We start from the raw sequence: 21,835 nt of genomic DNA, 5'->3' as shown, positions 1-21,835 counted from the left end.
TTCTGTATTCTTGGATTGGAAGAATCAACATAGTTAAAATAACCTTATTACCCAAAGCATTATACCGATTTAATGCAATCTCCATCAAAATCCCATCAGCTTTTTTTTAACGAAATAGAACAAAAAATCATCAGTTTTGTATGGAAGCTGAAAAGATCCCAACTCGTCAAAGTCATCCTGAGAATAAAGAACGAAACTGGAGGCATCACTCTTCCCAACTTCAAATTATACTACAAAGTGACAATAATCAAGACGGCGTGTAATTGGCAGAAAAACAGACACATAGATCAGTGGAGCGGAATCGAGATTCCAGAAGTAAACCCATGTTTATGTGGACAAATATTTTTTAAAAGAAGAGCCAAAAACATACAGTGGAGAAAGGAAAGCCTCTTCAATCAATGGTTCTGGGGAAACTGGAAAGCCACCTGAAAAAGAATGAAATTAGACTATTGTCTATCACCACACACCAAAATTAACTCAAAATAGATTAAGGACTTGAATATAAGACCTGAAACAATAAAACGAATAGAAAAAAACATAGGAACTAAAGTCAAGGACCTTAGGCTTAAAGAAGATTTTATGAATTTGACCTCAAAGGCAAGAGAAGTTAAAGCAAAAAAATGAATTGGACTACATCAAACTAAAAAGCTTCTTCACAGCAAAAGAAACAGTCAGCAAGGTAAAGAGATAACCATCCGAATGGGAAAATATATTTATAACCAATGCCTCCAATAAGGGCCTAATATCCAAAATATACAAAGCACTTATATAACTCAATAACAAAAAGCAAACAATCCAATTAAAAAATGGGCTGAAGACCTGATCAGACACTTCTCCCAAAAAGACTTACAAATGGCCAACAAACATATGAAAAGATGCTCAACATTGCTAGCTGTTAGGGAAATGTAAATCAAAACCACAATGAAATACCATCTCACACTTGATAGAATAGCTGTTATCAGCAGAACAAGTAATGAGTGTTGGAGAGGATGTGGAGAAAAAGGAACCCTCATACATTGCTGGTGGGACTGCAAATTGGTACAGCCACTATGGAAAACAGTATAGAAGGTAATCAAAAAAGCTAAGAATTCATCTACCTTATGACACAGCAATTCCTTTACTTGGTATTTACCCCAAAGACTTGAAAACATTATCTGAAAAAATATTTCCACACCGATATTCATAGCAGCGTTATTCACTGTGGCCAAGACATGGAAGTTATCGAAGTGTCCTACGATACATGATTAGATAAAGAAACGGTGGTACATACATACAATGCAATATTACTCAGCCATAAGAATGAAATACTGCCAGTTGAAACAACATGAGTGGACCATGAGATAATCATTCTAAGTGACATAAGCCAAAAATAAAAAGTTGAAAATCACATATCATTTATATGTGAGATATAAACCTGAAAGCAACAAACGAATAGGACAAAATACTAGTGTTTACCAGAGGGGAGAGGGGAGGGATGAGTTAGACGGGGTGAAAGGGGTCTAATATGTGGTGACTGAAAAAATCTAATTATGGGCCGTGAATACACATAATTACTGTTAAATTGTACACCTGAAATTTACTGGATGTCCTTAACCAATATCACCATAATAAAAATATTTTTTCAAAAAAATCAGCATATATTGCAGATAAAAATAGAAAAAAATAATAAATTCATGCATTATAATATTACTCATAACGCTTTTTAGTTTGATATACAGCCTTTCAGAGGCTTTGCTGCATGTAAATATTTCACATTTCTCAAAAATGGAATATACTACGTATACAGTCATGTAACTGGCTTTTCCACTTAAGATTCTATGCTGAATTTATCCAAGTAAAGAATTATAAATGCCCATCAACATTTTCAAGGGCTGCACAATGTTTCAATGTGTAGACATATCCTAATTTGTTTAGTCAAGTGCCTATTTTGAGACATTTGGGTCGTTCACAACTCTTCACTCTTCAAAACAGTGTGAAGCCTTGTACGAGCCAATTATTTGACTATTACCTAAGGATAAATCTCTACAAGTAGAATTACTGGGCCAAAGAGCACGCACATCTTGAAGGCCTCTAAACCATGTGCCCAAATGAACCTTGTACCAATGTATGCTCCCACCAGCACAGTTTGAGAGTGCTCCTCCCCTCACACCCTCACCACACTCTGGAAAGAGGTGGATCTTCTCCAGTATGGATGACAACAGCCCCTCTTGATGGTGCGTAAAGGTCCTGGCCCAACCAACCTTATAAAAGAAATCTGATAGTAGCACTAAAAATTATTCTTCCTTCCATTATATTTTCTTATTTCAAGATAGTGACGAACATATTCACTTACACAGATACAAGAGCTAGCCAAGAAAGAGGACGTTTTCCTATCAAATACCCCCAGGACTCTAAAATAAAATTGCCCCTCTCTGTATGCCCCCAGAATAGATTCCAGTACTTCTCCATTTGAAGAGTTTTTCTTCCTCCCCTTATCATTCTCATGACCAGCAGTGAAATTTCACACATTTTTATCATCTAGTATCTGGACTATGGTGGTAACTTCCTAAGTGGCGTTCCAATTTCCAGTGGCCACTCCTGTCCCCTCTCCAACTCTGGCCCATCCTGCACACAAATCAACCACATCGTTTTCCTTTCATCCTATCATTTCCGTGGTTATGACAGGCTTTGGTGTCTTCCAGGGGTGGATGGAGTAATATGCAGAAACCTCAGTTTAGCAATCAGGGACCCTCTCCATGAATGGGACTCACCCCAACTTCTGGACTATATTTTCCATCACTCTCCTTCCCACACTTTGCTCTCCAAGCAGGTCAACCTCCCCTCTGGAGCAGGATTCTCACCTCCATGCCCTTCTTCCCACCACTCTTTCGTCCTCCTATGCCCTCTGTCTTGTTTTTATCCCATCTTTCGAGCCCAGCTTATTTGAGCGTCCCTCCTCTGTAAAACCTTCTCTGAGCATTGTCACCTGCAGAAGCTCCTCCCCTGATGGGAAGGGTCTGGCCATGATCGGAGGCTCCTGGTTTTGTTAGTATCTTTTTTGTTTCCATACATCTTGCTTTTTCAAACAGATCATAAACTCAAAAACATGATAAATTTCTTTTGTTTGCTAGTTAAAACAAACAACTTTATTGATAAAACACAAATCTAAGATTAACAAATGCAAACCAATACAAAAGTGTAGCTTATTCATGATTAGTTTACTGTCAGTTTAGGTAAAGAGTAAAACCATCTCTATCTAAGTAGCAGGATGGAATCAATAAGTGCTTTCATTGTACAAGCTCTAGTATTCATTTGACATCCTTAACATGGTCCAGCTTAAAACTATCCATCATAACCAGCATTACCGTTGATGATTTGTGATATTCATTATTCCAAAATAGCAGCTTGAAGTATCTCTTTGCCATATAAGCACAGTAAAAAACAATTTACAAAATGCATTGTTCCCAAGGGCAAACTAAAAAAAATACTTCAATATTGTTTGGGACAGACACCCAATTAGAGTTTAGTCAATACTTTTAGGACTTTTACTTTCACCACCAGATCATTGTGATTTGCTAATGCTTTGATTTTCTTAACACACACTCCAGATTCTTTAAATAAGAAAAAAAGTGAACTTCTGCTGAATTCTTTCCTGGATGATGCAAGCCCTTCATTTTTTATGTTGTCATTTATATTCTCAAATAGTGTTAGGATATTAAGAAGAATCTCTCTGTCCCATTCTTTATTAAAGAGGGAAATCAATTCTGATGGTACTTTACAACTGACCAACTCTCTTGTCATGGCTGGATTTTCAGTAAAGTTTATAATTAGTTTCATAATCTGAATCTTGGTGAAGTAATTTCCCAGGAATAACAAAGCAAAAAAGTCTGGAAAAGAATAGGAAAGCAAATGTTGGTAATGATTAGTCACAGTCATGTTGGTTAACAGTCTTAGTCCAGCCATCTGCACAGCTGAATCCAAGCGACAGATCATGGTATCATCACACACTTGACTGATATATGTTTTAATCTTGCCCTGATTTTCAGCATTTACACTCAAGTTATTAAGGGCATTGTAAGCCTTTTCCCTAATAATGGGATCTTTTGTTTTTATCATTTTTGCAATAATTGGGAGACCACCCAATTCACGAATGGCATTTTGGTTAAATGAATACGCTGCATTGTTACCCAGAGTGACCAAGGCTACTTCTTGTATAAAAGGATCATTTGTTCTTTCCAGGATGTTAAGGACCTTTTGAAGGTCTGTAGCACCTAGAATATCATCAATTTTATAGGGAAAGTTAAACTTTCCCCTGCGAACTGGCCATGCTGTAGCCGGAGTCCTGGTGCTCTTAGCTCGGGTTCTTCCTTTGGACTTTCTACTTGCCCTACTTCCAGCCCTAGCTCCACTCCTGTTGGGGTGGCAGCCTCCACCTCTGCCTCCTGGGCAGGGTAAACTCGGTGCAAGGGTCCTGGTCCCAGAGATGGTACCCAGCCTGGCCCCTCTGCCTGCCTTTGTACTTGCCTGTTCCTTCAAAGTGCTGAAAAGAGCCTTGGCCTTGGCTTCTAGGCCACCTCTACTCTGGGCCCATGAGTGGGCCTCCACCTTTACATCTGGACCACTCTTGAGTTCCACAGCCACCTCAGTCTTGGCCTTTGAGTCACCCTGGAATCTAGCAGCAGCCCCTACCCCAGTATTAGCTCCTTTCCCAGTCTGAACCCCAGTCTCTGCAATATCACTAGATTCTTCCTCATCGTCCTCATCATCCTCATCCCAGATTTTCTCGCTCTCATCCTTTCTCCAAGCCAGTCTGTATACACAGTAGCAAGCACCAGCCCCGATCACCACACCAGCGGCCACACAGCCAGCTTCCCGAGTACGACCCATACTCTGAAGAATATCTGAGCTGAATTCTTAACCCAGGAAGAGAGGGCTTGCTCTGGCCCAGAAGAGTGATCCCACAAGGGTGGAGTCTTTAGCTATGGCCGGCAGGCTTTGTGACAGCTGCAGATACAGTGGGACCTAGGAAAGAAGGAAAGATTTAAGGCTTCAGTCTCTTTTTGTGCCTTTGTATGGAGATAGACTAAACTACAGACCCACAAACCGACAAGGACATGACAGGGACTCAGGGATAGATCACTGATTCCTTTCCTCCACAGGGAAGGTAATTTTGAAAAATTTCCCCACCTCCAGATTCTCCAACCTCATGTTCAACCACCTTATCCCAGTTCATTCAGTTTAAGCTATCTAATCAGTGTCCTACTTCTCCTGTCCTGAGGTCAGTGGCACCCCTACATACACCCACACAGGTCCAGACAGTTTCTTTTCTTTTTTCTTTTTGTCTTGCTTGGAAGAGCACTGTGTCCTGCAAAACTGCATACAAAAGAGGTGGGGAGAGGGTAGCTGAGCGCTCAGGAGACAGGATAATCTCACTGGGAACTGGACACGTGTCTCTCTCCTGAATCCCTGACCCTGGTTTGGCATAGCCCAATTTTTTCCATCTTCTTATACTTTTCTCCTCAGTGGTGCGTCTTTGAAATTCATTTTACCTCTCTCCCTCCTCTTTCCACTTCCTCCAATCTTCCACCTCCCTGCCCCCCTGAAAATCACTTCCTCAGAAGGTGACGCCGCACCCACTTCCCTACAACAAAATTGGTGGTGGTAGATCGAGTGTCTAGAAGCCAGACAGGCGTAAAATGCACAAAGGTCTGGAACGCCACCCCCACCACTTCAGAGGTACCAGAACATTTCTCCACCCATTTTACCAACTTCCAGTGCTCCGGAGGAATTTCCTTCCTCCCACATCTCCATTTCCGCCTCCACCAAATCTAAGGACTGACAATTCCATGACAGAATGCTTGATGGATGGAACAATACCAACGACACTATACCCCAAAGAGTAATTTGGAGCAAGGACCTCCCTACCCCGACCCAGGACTCTCATGACACCCTTCCCCTCCCAGCCATTTCTTTCTGTCTTGTACCTGCGGAGAACTTTCTTTTCCAAGCTCTGAAATGGTGTAGAGAGGAGGGAAGGAGAGGGACGCGGAGGAGGTCCACAGGCCAACTCGAATTCGCAGTCTCCACCATTCTCCACCCCAGGGGTCTCCAAATAGTGCCAGAACCCTCACTCTGACCTACTTGTTTCTAGATAATATTCCTCTTCTTCCTGCTTTCCGGTCGGTTTAGCTTTCAGGCGCAAGATCCACAGACACAGACCTGCAACTCTGCAGAGGCGGATGGCTGGGCAGACAGAACAGCACTTCAGAAAGTCCCAATACCAGCTTTTCCGAATTCAAGGTCCTGGTGGTGAAACGGATTTTACCTTCTGGTCTCTCACCCTAGCCCCACTTCTCAGGACTCCGCGGACCCTAGTCCTCTTCCAACATTTGCGTTCACCGCCCCCCTCCCCCAGCCCCTACTCCCTACTCCCTGCTCCCAGCGGTCAGCCATTTTCCCAGCAGAAACCACGCCCCTTTGGGACTACTGGAAAAAGGGGAGGCGGGGCGAGGGAGTATGGAAAACCGAAGGAGAGAAAGACCAAAAGATCTCTTCGATCCCTCTCCACCGCGCAGTCCCAAACCCGATGACAACCATTTTTCCTGTAGGCGCTGTCACATCCTTTTCCCTACATAAAATACCAGGGAGATAGCTGGAGAACCATTAATGGGCTCAAGTTAAGGCAAGGATCACGCCCTTCTGGGGGCCGTAGGGCAATCCCCCCTTTACACTGAAATGCAGGGATTCGGAGCAGAGTCTTTATTCCTTTGCTCCTAGTGGTACAGCGCCTTATTGAAAGACATGCGGAATGACAGATGGTCAGACAGACATACAGCCCCAATATTATGGCTTGGTAGATGGACCAGCACACAGGGCAGGAATCCTAATAAACTGCCCTTCCCAATTCAAGGTTCTGGATACCAAAAGTTTCTCCTTTCCTGATATGGAGTCTCCCCTGGAATACAGCCCCAAATGTCCACCATTTTCGTACTTGGAAGGGCAGGGGATAGTGCAAGGGTGTGGAGAAAGCAGGCCTTGTCCCTCTTCAGTCTCCACCTTCCGCTACCCGCCCCGCAGGGATCCCTTAGGCAGTGCCCATCAACACACTGACCTGCTGGGATTCGGGCAGTTCCCTCCTTCTCCTTCCCTGGTCACAGGCCCGCCCACCTTTGGGGCAATAGGCAGATGACAATCGGACGAAACCAAGACCAGGATTAGAAAGGCGACTGTACACGTAGGCTTCTGCTCACGTGAGGGCCACGTCACTCGTGAGCTCAGGACCCCAATTGCCACTCCCACCGGCAATGGATTGGAGCTGTCACACCCCTTTCCTCTCCTGCCACATCAGGTCCTGCCACTCATTTTCCTCTGCCAGTCCCAGAAATCTGGGCTTGCTTCTTCTTGTGTTTGGAATTTGCCTTTCTTTAATTAACAGGAAAAAACTACATGTGCTCCTATGTCCATTGGTCTTTTCTTCCTCTTTGAGGAATAGTTTTTCTCCTTATCCCTCTCCAACTTCTCTTCCTTCACCACCACCCCACTAGCCATGGAAGTCCAGCATTTCCAATGCACCCCTATACAAAAATGGGAGAAAAGATCTTAGAAAAGGATACATGTAGTGAGAGCGTCTTACTTAAACTTTTCTGTTCATTTTTTAAAAAATCAGTAGTGTATTACTTTTATATTGAGAAAATAGATTGATATTATTTTCCTTTGAGTGGAGAAGAATTTAAGTGGGGGAGAAAACCCAAAAGGTCTCATTAATTTCATTATACTTATTTCTAACATCAGGAAAATTTTTCTACTGGTTATAGCCAAATAACGACTTTCAAAACATACTAAACTGTTTTAATATACATAACTGGAATTTTCACATGATTTATGAATTAGTACACAAAGAGATTACTAGTCATCTAATCTTGGCTATTTTATGCAATTACTTATCTATTTTTGTTATAATTTCTATTACTTTTTATATTTTTGGATCAATTTGCAACTTGATAAAACAAAAAGAACACACAATCTTGTCTTGTTTGATTCAAACAAACAAACAAACAAACGAACAAACATTTTTACAGTCCCAAAGTCTTGGTTGACTGCTATGTGAATCTCTTGTTATTTGATGGCTGTTCTGAATACCTACCCCTGAATTAGATTCAGGTCTACTAAGGTGGAGGCAGCTGAGGGTGTGAGGAATGCAGAAGTGATCCCATCCTCCCTGCCTTATCAAGAGAGGAGGAAGGAAGATGCTGTTCTCCCACATCTCTCATATCCCAGAGTCTCTCATCCCCTGTAGTTAGGCACCTGACTGTTGCTCACTGCAAAGGTATACATGGACAGGTGACCAAGGTGGTAAATGCTGCCTTTATTCAGGTGACCAATCTAAGTAAATGTCTTTTGCTTCTTTCCTCCCTCTCTTCCCGGAATTCCCACAGAGGTAACTCAAGTATGCATAGAAAGGATTGCAGCTGTGGGTTTCCATGAAGCCTACAGAAATGATTGCTGGGCGAAGCACCCACGTCTGCCTGCTCTGCCCTCATGTACTGTGCCCCAGTTAACGTTGCTTCTAACACTGTATGTTGTTGCTACCTGGCCTGAGAGGTGCAGCCTCTTCTCACCTCTGACTTCCTTACCTCAGGACACCTAGGGAACACCTGGCCTTGCTGCAGGGTTGTAGGCTGCAGCCCACAACCACATTGGTGCCCCTTCAACTCAGTACTGGGGATGCCCGGGCCCGGGGAACTCTCACCCTAACCATATTTGATTAACCTAGAGTAGGCATTCTCAGCCACCTCTATGGTCTACCTGAAATTATGTCAAAGTTATGCACGTACATATGTTCTTTTTAGTGGGTAGAAGGGTCGTAGCTCTCATCAGATTCTCATAGGCATCTATGACTTAAAAAAAAAAACAAAGAACTATTAGCCTAAGGGGAAAAACAGATATATCCCCTCAACAGAAAACTCTCTCCCCGCCCCTTTGTTATACACACTCCTTATATTTTTAAATGTGAAAACAACACAGAAATGTATAAAGTAGAACATGAAATTCCTGTTCAACCACCAACCACTTTAAACAATTTCTACCTTTTTTCATGCAAATACAAAAAATATATGTATGCATATGTGTCAAGTTCCAAATTGAACAATTTACAGAACAAAATAGTTGACATTTAGTGACATAAAATGTACTTTAACTTAAGAACTGACATCTTCGAAATATGAATCTTTCTGTCTTGTGTCAACATTTATGATCTTCAATAAATTTCGTTTCTCCAGGTAAGTCATAGCAATTACTCATTAACTTTATTCCTAGGTATTTTATTGTTTTGTTGCTTTGGAGGGTGACATTTATTTTATGATTGTATTTTCTACCAGGTTATTGCTTAAGGAAAAATATTTATGATATTTTAGTGACATTTCTTAATTTTTCTAATAGTTTTTTCAGTTGATACCTTTTGTTTTCCTAAGTATGCATACATAATCATCTGTGAGTGATGATTTTTATTTCTTTTTTCCCAATATTTGTGTATTCTATTCTTTCACTTTCTGGATGTACTACAATGACCTCCAAAACCATGTTGAAAAATTGTGGTGATTGAGGACCTCCTGATCTTGTTCTTGAAGTAAATGGGAACATCCTTAATATTTCAACATACAGTGTGATCTTGCATGTTTGTTTCTGATATGTTAATCTGCATTTGTGTGATTGGGGGACTTGTCTAAAAGCTGCAATTTCATAACCTTTTACGTAAGACTGCAAAAGATTCAGTTGTCCACATCATAATATTAGGAGGGAGAGGAGACAAAGGAGGGTTGCTGTAAGTACTATGCTTATTGTGAATATGTTGGTCAGTAAAAATAGACACTGACTGACTCCGCTCTCATAGTGGAAACAAGACCTTAATGGAATAATCACATATACATACAAATGGAGAAAAATACTGTGAAGGAAAGGAACACTGGCAGAGTCTGGGGATCAGAGAAGGCTTTCTTGATGGGCGAGAGGGAGTGAAATTTTGAGCTGAGATGAAGGAAAAGAGTTGTCAACCAGGAAAAGAAGGGAGTGGAAAATAAAAAATGTCTCAAATTCTCCACCCTTCTGATAACCACTGTGGTAACCCATCTACCTCAGTCCTAGGATATATTTTGTGAAAATCACTGATAACTTTTCAAATGACTCTTTCTAGGTTTTGTTGTTTTATATATACAAGCAAAAAAAATGTAAATATATGTGAGTGTGTGCATATATATATTTTTTACTTCATTAACTGGTTTATTATATTTATTACGGTTCTTTAATACAGAAAAGCATAAAAAGAAAACATCGCCAATAATACCCACTCTGAAACACCCTAAGCTGACACTGTGGGGGAGGAAAATTAATTTTCCTCCTACCCTTTTAAGTTCTTCTGGATAACGTAATAACTAAATTAACATGAGACAGGTTAATAGGAGACTATGACTAAATTTATTACATGTGTAGGTAGGAGGGTTCTGTAAGAATATGAAACCCTTAGACAGATAGAGCAGTTAATATAGCATCTTTTAAATCATTTTTTTATTTTTCAATTACAGTTGACATTAAATATTATATTAAAGGTATATGGTATAGTGGTTAGACATTTTTATAATTTACAAAGTGATCCCCTTGATAAGTCTAGTACCACCCTGGCACTATGCATAGTTATTACTGTATTATTAACTATATTCCCTATGTTGTACTTTACATCCCCATGACTCTTTTGTAACTACCAATTTTACTTTCTAATTCTTTCACCTCTTTCACTCAGCCCATCAAGCCCCCTCCTTTCTGGCGACCATCAGTTTTTCTCTGTATCTAGGAGTCTGTTCCTGTTTTGTTTCATTCTTTAGATTCCACATGTAAGTAAAATTATATGGCATTTGTCTTTCTCTGTCTGACTTATTCCACTCAGCAAAATACCTTCTAGGTTCATCCATGTTGTCACAAATGGTTGAGATTTCATTCTTTATTATGGCTGAGTAATATTCCATTGTATTATATGTACTACATCTTATTAATCCAATCTACACATACCCTTTTCAAATAATTTGGAATCATACTATGCATACCATTCTGCAAAATATTTTTGTCACCTAATATATGACGTAGATTGTTTTACCAGATAAAATACCATTCTGTAGTGTGGATTTACCAAAAATGTAACCAATACATTACTGATTGCTATTTAACCTCTTCTTAAAATGCTACAGTGGAGACCTTTGTACAATTATATTTTGACAATTTTGGCATTATTTCCTTAGGATAAATTCCTAGAAGTAAAATCACTGGGTCAAAGTGGATGCTCACTTTATGCATGCTGTCAACTTTCACCTCTTTTATATATATATATATATGTATGTGTGTGTGTGTGTGTGTGTGTATTCCATGTTGTGCTCCAAGAATTTTAAATTTCTTTAATTATAAATGAAATTAAGCATCTTCTCATAGGTTTTTTTAATCATTTGTATTTCTCTTTCTAAGAAATGCCTTTTCTCATTTTCCACTAGGATTTTTACCTTTTCCTTATTAATATAAAGAACTTTCTATATATTAAGGAAATAAACTCTTTTACTGTCGTGTTATATATATTTTTCCAGTTTATAATTTTCTTTGGACTTATGCTATATAGAAATTTTTAATCTTTATGGTATAAAAATGATCAATTCTTTATTTGGGTGGGGGATTTATGTCTTGCTTAGGAAAGCCTGTATTTTCTCCTAATTTTTATGTGTGTTTTAAAATAAATTTTTGGTTGATATGGAGTGTGTGTGTGACATTGTTTTTATTATCAGTAAGGCACCAGCAGTTTTACCCACCATTGCTTTTGTACCATTTGTGTAAATGTCAATGTCGTGAAAGAAGCAAATAACATCTCGGTGTTATTATGAATATATCATTCCAGATTTATTGAGCATATGGAATTATTTTTTCCAAAATAGTTAAGAAATTGTCCTAATGCGAATTATCAAATAAGCTCGCTTTAGCTCATTGATTTAAAATGCCAACCCTTATCATAGCTAAATATCCACATATATTTGGATCCAGCTCTGTTCTCAGTTGTGAGCCTTTAATCTGTTATCTTTTATTTCTTTTTATGTACCAAACTTTTAATATCATATCTTCATAATAGGTTTTAGTATCTGGGAGGGTAAGGCCTCTGTAATTACTCTCTTTTTCCATAATTTCACAATCTGCCTATTTACATGTGTTTATTTAGAGATAAAATGTATTATTTTGTTAAATTCCTGTAAAATTTTTGTTTTTACTTTACATTACATTTAATTTATAAGTTAATTGAGGAATAACTGGTATTTTTAAAGACTATCTTACCATCTCACACCAATTAAAATGACTATTATCAAAAAGACAAGAGAGAACAAGTATTGACAGTGATGAGGAGAAAAGGGAACCCTTGTGCACTGTTGGTAGTTTTAAATTGGAATCACCCACTATTGAAATAGAATGGAGGTTCCTCAAAAGATTAAAAATAGAACTACCATATGATCCAGAAATTCTACTTCTGGGTATACATCTGAAGGAAATGAAAACACTAATTCAGAAAGATATATGCACCCTCATGTTAACTGCAGCATTATTTACAATAGTCACGGCATGGAAACAACCTAAGTGTCCATTAAGAGATGAATAGATTCTAAAATTGTTTATATATATATATATATATATATATATATATATATATAAAGTGTTTATATATAATATATAATGTCTATATATAATATATAACATCTATATATATAATATATAACATCTATATATATAATATGTAACATCTATATATAATATATAATGTTTATACACACACACACACACACACACACATAGTCAGACATAGAGAGAGACTGGTCAAAGTGTATAAACTTCCAGTTATAAGATGAATAAGTAGTTCTGGGGATCTAATGTACATACATCATGGTGGCTATAGTTAACAGTACTGTATTGAATACTTAAAAGTTGCTAAGAGAGTAGATCTTAAGTGTTGTCACCACACTAACTACAACAAAAATGTTAATCATTGATATGATGAATGTGTTAACTAATCTTATTGTAATAATAATTTCATAATATACATGTGTATCAAATCATCACATTGTACACTTTAAATTTACACAATGTTATATGTCAGTTATATCTCAGCAAAGCTGGAGAAAATAGTATATTTCCATCCAAGAATTCTTTTTTTTCTAGTTATTTGTCTTCATTTATTTTTCTCCTCAGTATTTCTAAATTAAAAAAATAATAATAACTCCTGAGACATTGCCAGGAACACTGTAGGTTATTAATGTTTTTGTTGAATGAATAAATATAGCTTGCAGACTTTTTGTTAAATTAATACTTAACTAGCTTATCTCTTCCTATAGCTACTGTAACAAATATTCTTTATATTAAATTTCCTGGGTTTTTTTGTTTTTTTATATGAAAGTGATTGGTTTTTGCATATTGATTGTATAACCAGCTTCTATATGTGTTCTTAAAGTTTGTAATAGTTCTTGGTTGATTCTCTTAGATAATCTTGCCTCCTCCTTTCTAATATTAATACCACATTTCTTTCTCTTGGAAAATTGCATTAAATAGTACCTTCAGAATAATGTTAAAAAATTATGGAAAAACTGGCATTCTTGTCTTTTTCCTGATTTTTATGGGAATGCTTCTAGTGTTTGTCCTTCAAAAATGAATAGCTTCTTGTTAGAAATTCATATATTTTTATACCATATTACAGACGTATCCACCTATTCTTACTCCAATAAGTTGTATCCAGAAGATATCTTACTTCAAGTACTATGACTAAAATTTCGGCTTCATTTTTTCTATGATTCTCTGTTATGTCCTTCCTTACATATAAGCTTCATTCTCAAGCTGGCCACTCTGATGGAACCAAAATAGCTGCAATAATTCTGGGCTTACATCTTTAGCAGTTAGAATCCCAGCAGGAAAAATAATCCAACTCAGCTTGTTTAAAAAACTCGAATATAGGGACTGCTCAAAAAAGTATAAGCAAGGTTGAGAGACCAAACAGAGGATTCTGAGGCACCCAAAGACTAGTAATAGCGGGAAGCTGTTACCCCAGGCCTAAAAGGTCAAAAGGAAGAAATAGTATTACTAGAGCCTGGTGAGAGCAGAGCCATCAAGGAGACAGAGGTTAAAGTCTTAGCCCATCACTGCCAATATTTTTATTTATATTTGTATTTTATATTTATTTCTATTTATGTTAATTGGCAGTCATTGCCAATGAAAGAGCCCAAATCATGGCTGTCCAGAGTTCTACCGGTGCATTCCAAACTGGCCAAACCCAAAGAAACTCCAACCAGGGATATAATCCTCAGGATCAGCCTCCCAGGGCAAAGAACAGGACAGAGGAGGGCAGAGAGTTGAATAGGAGGTGGAGCAACATAAAGGATAACCAACACAGTCCTTACCTTTTGTCATTCAACAACCATTCTTGGCCTTTATTCCAATGAAGAAACTCTCATTTCCAACAGGAAGGCAGGGAGAAAAGGTCCCATCAGCCATTATAGTGTCATGGAGAAATGCTAATTTATATTCTTCACCCGAAACCTAATTTATAGCAACCATCTCCAGTATTTTTCATATATAAGATAAAGGAAAGAAAAATTATAAATTATCAACAAAGATATACCTAGCTGCTATAGTTCCCCTCTGTGGCTGGTCATAAAACCAAAGTTAATAATCATGACTTCATTCCTTCACCACCTATTTCATTTTCTCTTCAGCTGATCAAAGTTTTTTCTCTGATGTAGTGACCTTAAACTTCAGTGCTGTATTTATTGGATTTCTGCACTTCATTGATCAGGACATTTGGGGAAATGAGTACTAAGAGGTGCCCCAGTGATTATCCCTGGGCTACAAGCATAATTCTCCTTGTTCTTACTGTATAACAACAACCTTATTTCCCCCCTTGGTAATGGGCCTCAATCACTCCAGCTTGTACAGTAACCTCTTTCTCTGCCTGTCAGTTCAATAGCATGAGGAGACTAAAATGCAGTTTCCTATGGCTTTATTCCTTTGTGGAAGCATTTGTTACTTGGAAAAATAGAAACTTCAAACATGTTGAGCCAAAAATTATGGAGACAAAAAAATTCTTTATCGGGTTAATTGGTATAATAATGAGAGGGGTTACTCTCTTCTCCACCCCTGCATCCTCAGACCTGTGTATCTTCACTATGAGGGAAATAGCACCATATTTTGGTCACTGGTTTCAAAGTAACTATTGTTTTCTCCTAGTATAGCATGCGAAACCTGAAACGGCTGATCCCATAACTAAGCCTTCAGTAAACATTTACTTTTCTATCAGGCAAGCTGCCTCTATATGATGGAGTAAGTAAAAAAGACTAGTGAATCTTTAGATATGACTCCATTATTGTACTTCATCTACTATTAAATGAGTTCCTCGGTCAGAGACAATGTTATGTAAGATACACTGATAGTGATCAAAGCATTCTGGAAGTCCCTAGATGGTGACACTGACAGAATTATTACAAGCAAAGAAGGGACATGTGTGCCTGGAATATATATTTATTTCCATGAGGAAAAAATTCTGTTCTCACCATGATAAAATGTGTCCTATATAATAACCTTATCATCATGGGAATGATTGGTACATTCAGGTAAAAAAGCTTTATTGAATTGAATGGTTCGTCATCATCTTATTTTGTTGTCAGGTAGGGTACTCAGCAGTGTTAATACAAGATCAGCCTTGGTGAGTGGAGTGTTGAGCCCACACATTGCCTCCATAACACCGATGCCAACATAACAAAGATATCACAGAAATAAATAGAGACCATTATCGCGATTCTATTATTTTACTACAGTGTTAAATTCAATTTGCTAATAGTTTGTTTTGGATTTTTGCATCTGTATTTATAAGTTAAATTGGCCTCTGATTTACTATTTTAGTTCTATTCTTATCTTGGTATAAATCTTATGAAGACTTATAGAATTAATTGGATATATTTACACTTTCCTATGCTCTAGAACACTTTAAATTATGTAAAAATTATTGATTCGTTGATGATTGTTGTGCTAGGAAGAATAATGACCCCTCAAAGATGTCTACATATTGGAACCTGTGATTATGTCACCCTATATGGCAAAAGGAACTTTGCAACTGTGATTAAGTTAAGGATATTGAGATAGGGAGATTATCTCTGATTGGCCAGATGGGCTCAAGGTAATCACTAGGGTTCTTATAAGGGAAAGCAAGAAGCAGAAGAGTTAAAGAAGATATGACAATAGAATCAGAGGTTGGAGTAATGTGGGTGATGGGCCAAGGAATGCAGGCAGCCTCTAGAAGCTAGAAAAGGCAAGGAAATGGATTCTCCACTAGAGCATTCAGAGGGAACACAGCTCTGTCAACCCATTTTATATTCTGACTTCCAAAACTGTAAAATAATAAATTTATCTTGTTTTAAGCCATTGTGTTTATAGTAATTTGTTATAGCCGCAATAGGAAACTAATACAATGTTATTTGTTTAAAAAAAATGAAAAGAAAGTATTTTATATTTAACCAAATATTTACAGTTTCTATTGCTTCTTCTTCATTCTTGAATTCCAGATTCCTTCTTATATCATTTCCCTTTAACCGGAAGAGCTTCCTTATATATATACACACACACACACCACACACACACACACACACACACACACACACACACACACATATATTTGTTTTTTTTCCTATTCCAGGAGGAGCAAGCCAATAAGACCAGGAGCTTCCGCCCCTTCCAAGCACCATCTTATAGAGCAGGAGTGTCGCTCAGGTAAAAGGAAGTCCCTCCCTTCAGTTCTGCTACAGTTGTTTGAGGGATTTCCCAGGAGAGAAGGCGGGATAAGGATGAAGAATTTTGCAGCTCTGCCTAAGAGGACTGATCTAATTTGGAAAAGGTAGAAGAAAATGCCATACCTATAGACACTGTCGAAAACAATGGAGATTTTGATGGAGAATAATTAAGATAAGGCTAGTAGCATTAATATAAGAAAAATGTCATAACACTCACAAGTTTATTAGAGATAACCAGAAAAAGAGACAACCAATAAAAGCCTTGCTGGGATCATGTAAAATTGTGGAGGTCAAAAAAACTGTGTATATGCTATGCCTTATTCACTTAAGAGTATCGGAGAAAGGCACAGAATAAACTTGAAGGGATTCCCTCAAGCTGTGTACAAACCCATAAACAAAGGATAAAAGCCTCACTGGCACAGGGAGCCAAACACAAGCTCTGACCAAGCACTGACTGAATCATAAGCTACTCTGACCCAGGAGTGAATCCTAGAAAGCAAAGATTAAAAATAAAATCACAGTCACCCTTGGCAGGATGTAAGAATGTGTGAATGCCCAAGGCTATGCCCTTTCAGAAGCAATCAGAGAAGGAACCTCTAAGCTTCTAGACCCTGGCTGAATGGGGGAGGAGCAAAATATGTAACTCACTGAAATGTGAGAGCAACCTCCAAGCTACTCACATATCCAATGGTAAGAGGTAAATAGTAATTGGCTAAGAACACGTAAGCTTAATATTTGGCCAATAAGTGACTTATGATAAACCAGGGGCAAAACCTAGGTAGCCAGGCTGAAAGATAAAACAAGGGGAAATGATATGAGCTGGGATATCAGAGGTATAAACTATGGGGGTAAATAGACTTCACGGAACTCATCCCACCACATCAACAAACAAATAACCAAGAAAATAACAACAATGACCACTGGGAAGAGGATCAATATCCAAGATTGCTATAATATATAATCTAAAATGTCTAGCTCTCAAAAAAAATTAAAATGCATGTAACTTTTTTCTGATTTAAAAGGCAATTTCATACAGCAATATGAATAAACCAATTTGATGTACATGAAATGTATAAAGTGATGTGTGTAATAGTAATGCAAAGGGGACGAAATGGAGCTATTAGGAGCAAAGATTTGAAATTAAATTGTTATTAATCAGAACTTGATTTTTATAAGTTGTTAACTATAATCCCCAGGGCAACCACCAAAAAATACATTTTAAGATTAGTAGAAAAAATAACAAGGGAATGAAAATGGTACACTAGGAAATATCTATTTAACATTTAACATAAAAGAAGGCAATAACGTTGGAATACAGGAACAAAAAAGACATAAGACATATAGAAAACAAACAGCAAAATAGCAGATGTAAATCCTACCTTATCATTTATTGCATATATATGAACTAAACACTCCATTTAAGGACAGAGATTGGCACAATGAATTTTAAAAATATGATCCAACCATATGTTGTCTACGAAAGGCATTCATATTCAAAGACACAAATAGGCTTAAAATAAAAGGATAGAAAAAGATATACCATGCAAACAGTAACCAAAAGGAACCTGAAATTGTTATACTAACGTCAAAAAAATTAAGCCCTGAGACAAGAATTGTTGTTAGAAACAAAGAAAAGCCATTTATAATGATGAAAGGGTCAATCCGTCAAGAAGATATACAATTATAAACGTATATGCAGCAAATGGTTGTGGTGGCTGAAAAATTGACTCTTACTGGAAATTACTGTTTGACTATCACTATGGGCATATAGACCTTTGATTATAGGAACATAACATTCTAAACAAGCTTTCTGCTTCTGTAACCCCACTTACGCACCTGACCTGTGAGTTGACAGGTAGTGAATAGAAGAAAAATAGACCTTTGTGTTTAGACAGAATGAAGAATGGGGTCTTGGGCTTAAAAACTCTGTACCTCTACATTTCGGGGCTGCTTAATTTGGGGTCTGCTTACCCTTGGCAGACCCAGCTGGCTGAATAAAGAGTGTGTTTCCTATAACTCACTGAGTTCTGGTGGTCCGTGTATCTTTCTGGGGCTGGCGGCTACAACATGGTAAAGCCTCAAAATACATGAAGTAAAAATAGACAGAACTGAAGGACAAAGAAAAAAAGTATAAAAGGAATAACAATAATATGTAATATATGCCAATTATTATGTCCCAAATACTACGCTGAGTGTTTAATCTTTTAATCATCACAGCTAGCCTATGAAAAAGGTATTATTGTTATTCCCATTCTAAATATGGGGAAAGTAAGGCACAGAGAAATAAAGAAATTTGCCCAAGATCATACAGCTATTAAGCAACAAAAACAAAATTTGAAGCTAAGCTGTACAGTAGCAGAATCTGTGCTTTTAACTATTCTTTCTCTTTCTCATTGGTTAAACCATAAATATTATCATAGATATAATATAGACAACAAATATCAATTTAATAACATACAATATATTAGGAGAGTGTGGGAGAACTCTGGTTGTATATGGAGTGAGAAGTAATTGAATCCTTCCATTGTAGGAAGTCATAACAGATGTACAAAAATTAAAAATCAAGAAATAAAAGTATAAATAGATTATTTAAAAATATACAGATGATACCATAAGAAAGAGTTAAAAAGTTTGAAAGTGATTGTCTCTGAGGAGCAGAAATCTGGAGTGAGGAAGCATGAAGTAAAGTTATGGTGAATTTTTTTGTTGTTGCTATAAGTCTGTTGGTACTCTATAACTAAGAAAATTACACTTTTAAGAAAATAGGTTCTGAAACTAAACATAGAATAGGACTCCAATTCTATGTAAAGAATGTTCAAAAACTTGAAGACAGTTATGGACTGAGTGTGTGCCCCTAAAATGTGTATTTTGAAGCCTTTATCCACCATACGGCTGTATTTGGAGATGGGTCTTCAAAGGAAGTAATGAAGGCCAAATGATGTCATAAGGGTGGATGCTTCATCTGGTAGGATTATGTCCGTATAAGAAAAGACACAAGAAAGCTCACTCACTCTTTCTCCATGTGTGCACACCAAGAAAAGACCATGTGAGGCCATAGTGAGAAAGCAGCTATCTACAAGCCAGGAAAGGAGCTATCACATAAACCAATTTATTGACACCTAATCTTAGACTTTCCAGTCTCCAGAACAGTGAGAAAATAAATTTCTGTTCTTTAAGCCACCCAGTCTGTGGTGTTTTGTTCTAGAGCCCAAGCAGATTAATACAAGAACACCATGCCAAATGAAATCTGATAGTCACAAAAGGACAAATATTGTATGATTCCACTTATATGAGATACCAAGCGTCATTACATTCATAGAAACAGAAAGTAGAATGGTGGTTGCCAGGGACTGAGGGAAGGGGATATTGGACAGTTACTGTTTGGGTACAAAATTTCAGTTTGAGAAGATTGAAATAGTTCTGGAGATGGATGGTGGTGATGAACAACTTGAATCTACTTAATGTCAATGAACTTTACATGGAAAAATGGTGAAGATGGTAAATGTTTTGTATACTTGACTACAATTTTTTTTAAATGGAGGGGAGAATGCACAAAGATATGTGTTGTAATATTGATGGTAGGCTGTACCCTCCATTTCAATTCTGTACTCCTCCCTGCCAAAGTCCTACACATTGAACTTCTTCAACATTCTGTCCTCAATTTTTCAACCTGTATCCTTTGCTGGGGCTATGTGACTCACTCTCTGGTTTCAGTTATCAACTGTAATACATAGCTTTAGTCAAACCTTTCTTCTGAGCTCTAGATCCATACTTTTTCAAATGGATGCTGAGCATTTCCACTTGGAAGTCCCACAGACACCTCAAATTCAGAGTTCAAACAAGATTCATTTTCTTCTCCTCCCAAATCTGCTGCTTCATATTTGAAAAATAGAAGCAGGAAGAAAAATACTAATACCCTTCCCCTTTCACCCTTTACTTTAGATTGTACTCTTTCCCCTACACCACACTGCCTTCAGGGCCCATCAATTCATTGTTTCCCAGAAATGGGCCTTTTTGCCCAAGAAGAGGAACTGCATTTGCATCTTCAAAAACTGATGTTAAATTATTCCTTATATGTGCATGACTCTGCAAGGCAACTGTACCCAAAATCTTAAACCAACCCCTGAGAACTGAGTCTGCTACAACAGTAGAATCTGGAGATCTGGGGCCACAGTCTGACCCAGAACTAGCTATAAGACCAATTAACTCTCCAAAACATTTAGAAATGTTATCTACTTCTATCCTAGCCTCAGTACTGTCCTTGGAACTGGGCATGAGGTTCCTCCTAAACCTCATACTTTGAAAAGCCCTGCATATCACACACGCACGCACACACACACACACACACACACACATTAAAGACACATGGGTGCCTGTGTCACATGGCATTTGGTGCTCATTGTTGGCACAGCATAACTCTTAACCCTAAACATCTGCACTTTGACTATTACTGATCAGGTTCCAGGAAAATGCTTTTCCATATCTGTTTCCCTGTATCCTCTAAAAAAAGGCAACTGTGTCAAAATTCCATGAAGATTTGTGTATTGTGCCACTGCAGGCATGGAGACAGACATTATTTCAGACTCTAAGGAAGATTTGAACAGTGAAAAAAAACAAGCTAACTTGTCAAAGCCTTCTTCCCAGATACATGAATGCAACAGGTATTTTTCTTAACAAACAATCATTTCCCAGTAATGTTCTTTTTCTTGCTTGTCTTTATTTGCTAGTTTGTGGTTCCAGAGGTAATAAAAAATTGCAACGGTTGCATGTGGAGGCTAAATAACATTTCGTAATATTGAACAATTCATATTACTCTTGATTTTAATACAGATAGGTAGATAAGTAGATAGATAGATGAGATAGATAGATAGATAGATGATAGATAGATAGATAGATGATAGATAGATAGATAGATAGATAGATAGATAGATATAGATAGATGATAGATAATGGATTGATAGACAGGCAGGCGGGCAGGTGGGTGGGCAGGAGGCAGGCAGGGAGACAGACAGATA

General features: G+C 37.8%; 1 protein-coding gene across 6 annotated transcripts in view; it reads right to left on the bottom strand.

Moving 5' to 3' along the window:
• Positions 1-3,089: 3,089 nt before the first annotated feature.
• ARMCX1 (armadillo repeat containing X-linked 1) overlaps positions 3,090-21,835 on the bottom strand; it is a 32,281-nt gene continuing 13,535 nt past the window's right edge. Inside the window, exons 3-5 of one of the 6 annotated variants that reach the window (XM_016132174.2) lie at positions 14,439-14,595; positions 6,121-6,282; positions 3,090-5,001 (exon numbers count right to left, since the gene is read on the bottom strand). In XM_016132174.2, the coding sequence (XP_015987660.1) occupies positions 3,496-4,866 (1,371 nt within the window). In that variant the 5' untranslated portion in view covers positions 4,867-5,001; positions 6,121-6,282; positions 14,439-14,595 and the 3' untranslated portion in view covers positions 3,090-3,495. The other 5 variants (XM_016132173.2, XM_016132172.2, XM_016132175.2 and 2 more) reach the window with 5 other exon arrangements.

Source organism: Rousettus aegyptiacus, unplaced genomic scaffold (genome assembly GCF_014176215.1).
Source record: "Rousettus aegyptiacus isolate mRouAeg1 unplaced genomic scaffold, mRouAeg1.p scaffold_m13_p_9, whole genome shotgun sequence".
Classification (NCBI taxonomy): domain Eukaryota; kingdom Metazoa; phylum Chordata; class Mammalia; order Chiroptera; family Pteropodidae; genus Rousettus; species Rousettus aegyptiacus.
The sequence above is the reverse complement of the archived record's forward strand: the minus strand, read 5'-3'. Positions and strand labels throughout refer to the sequence as shown.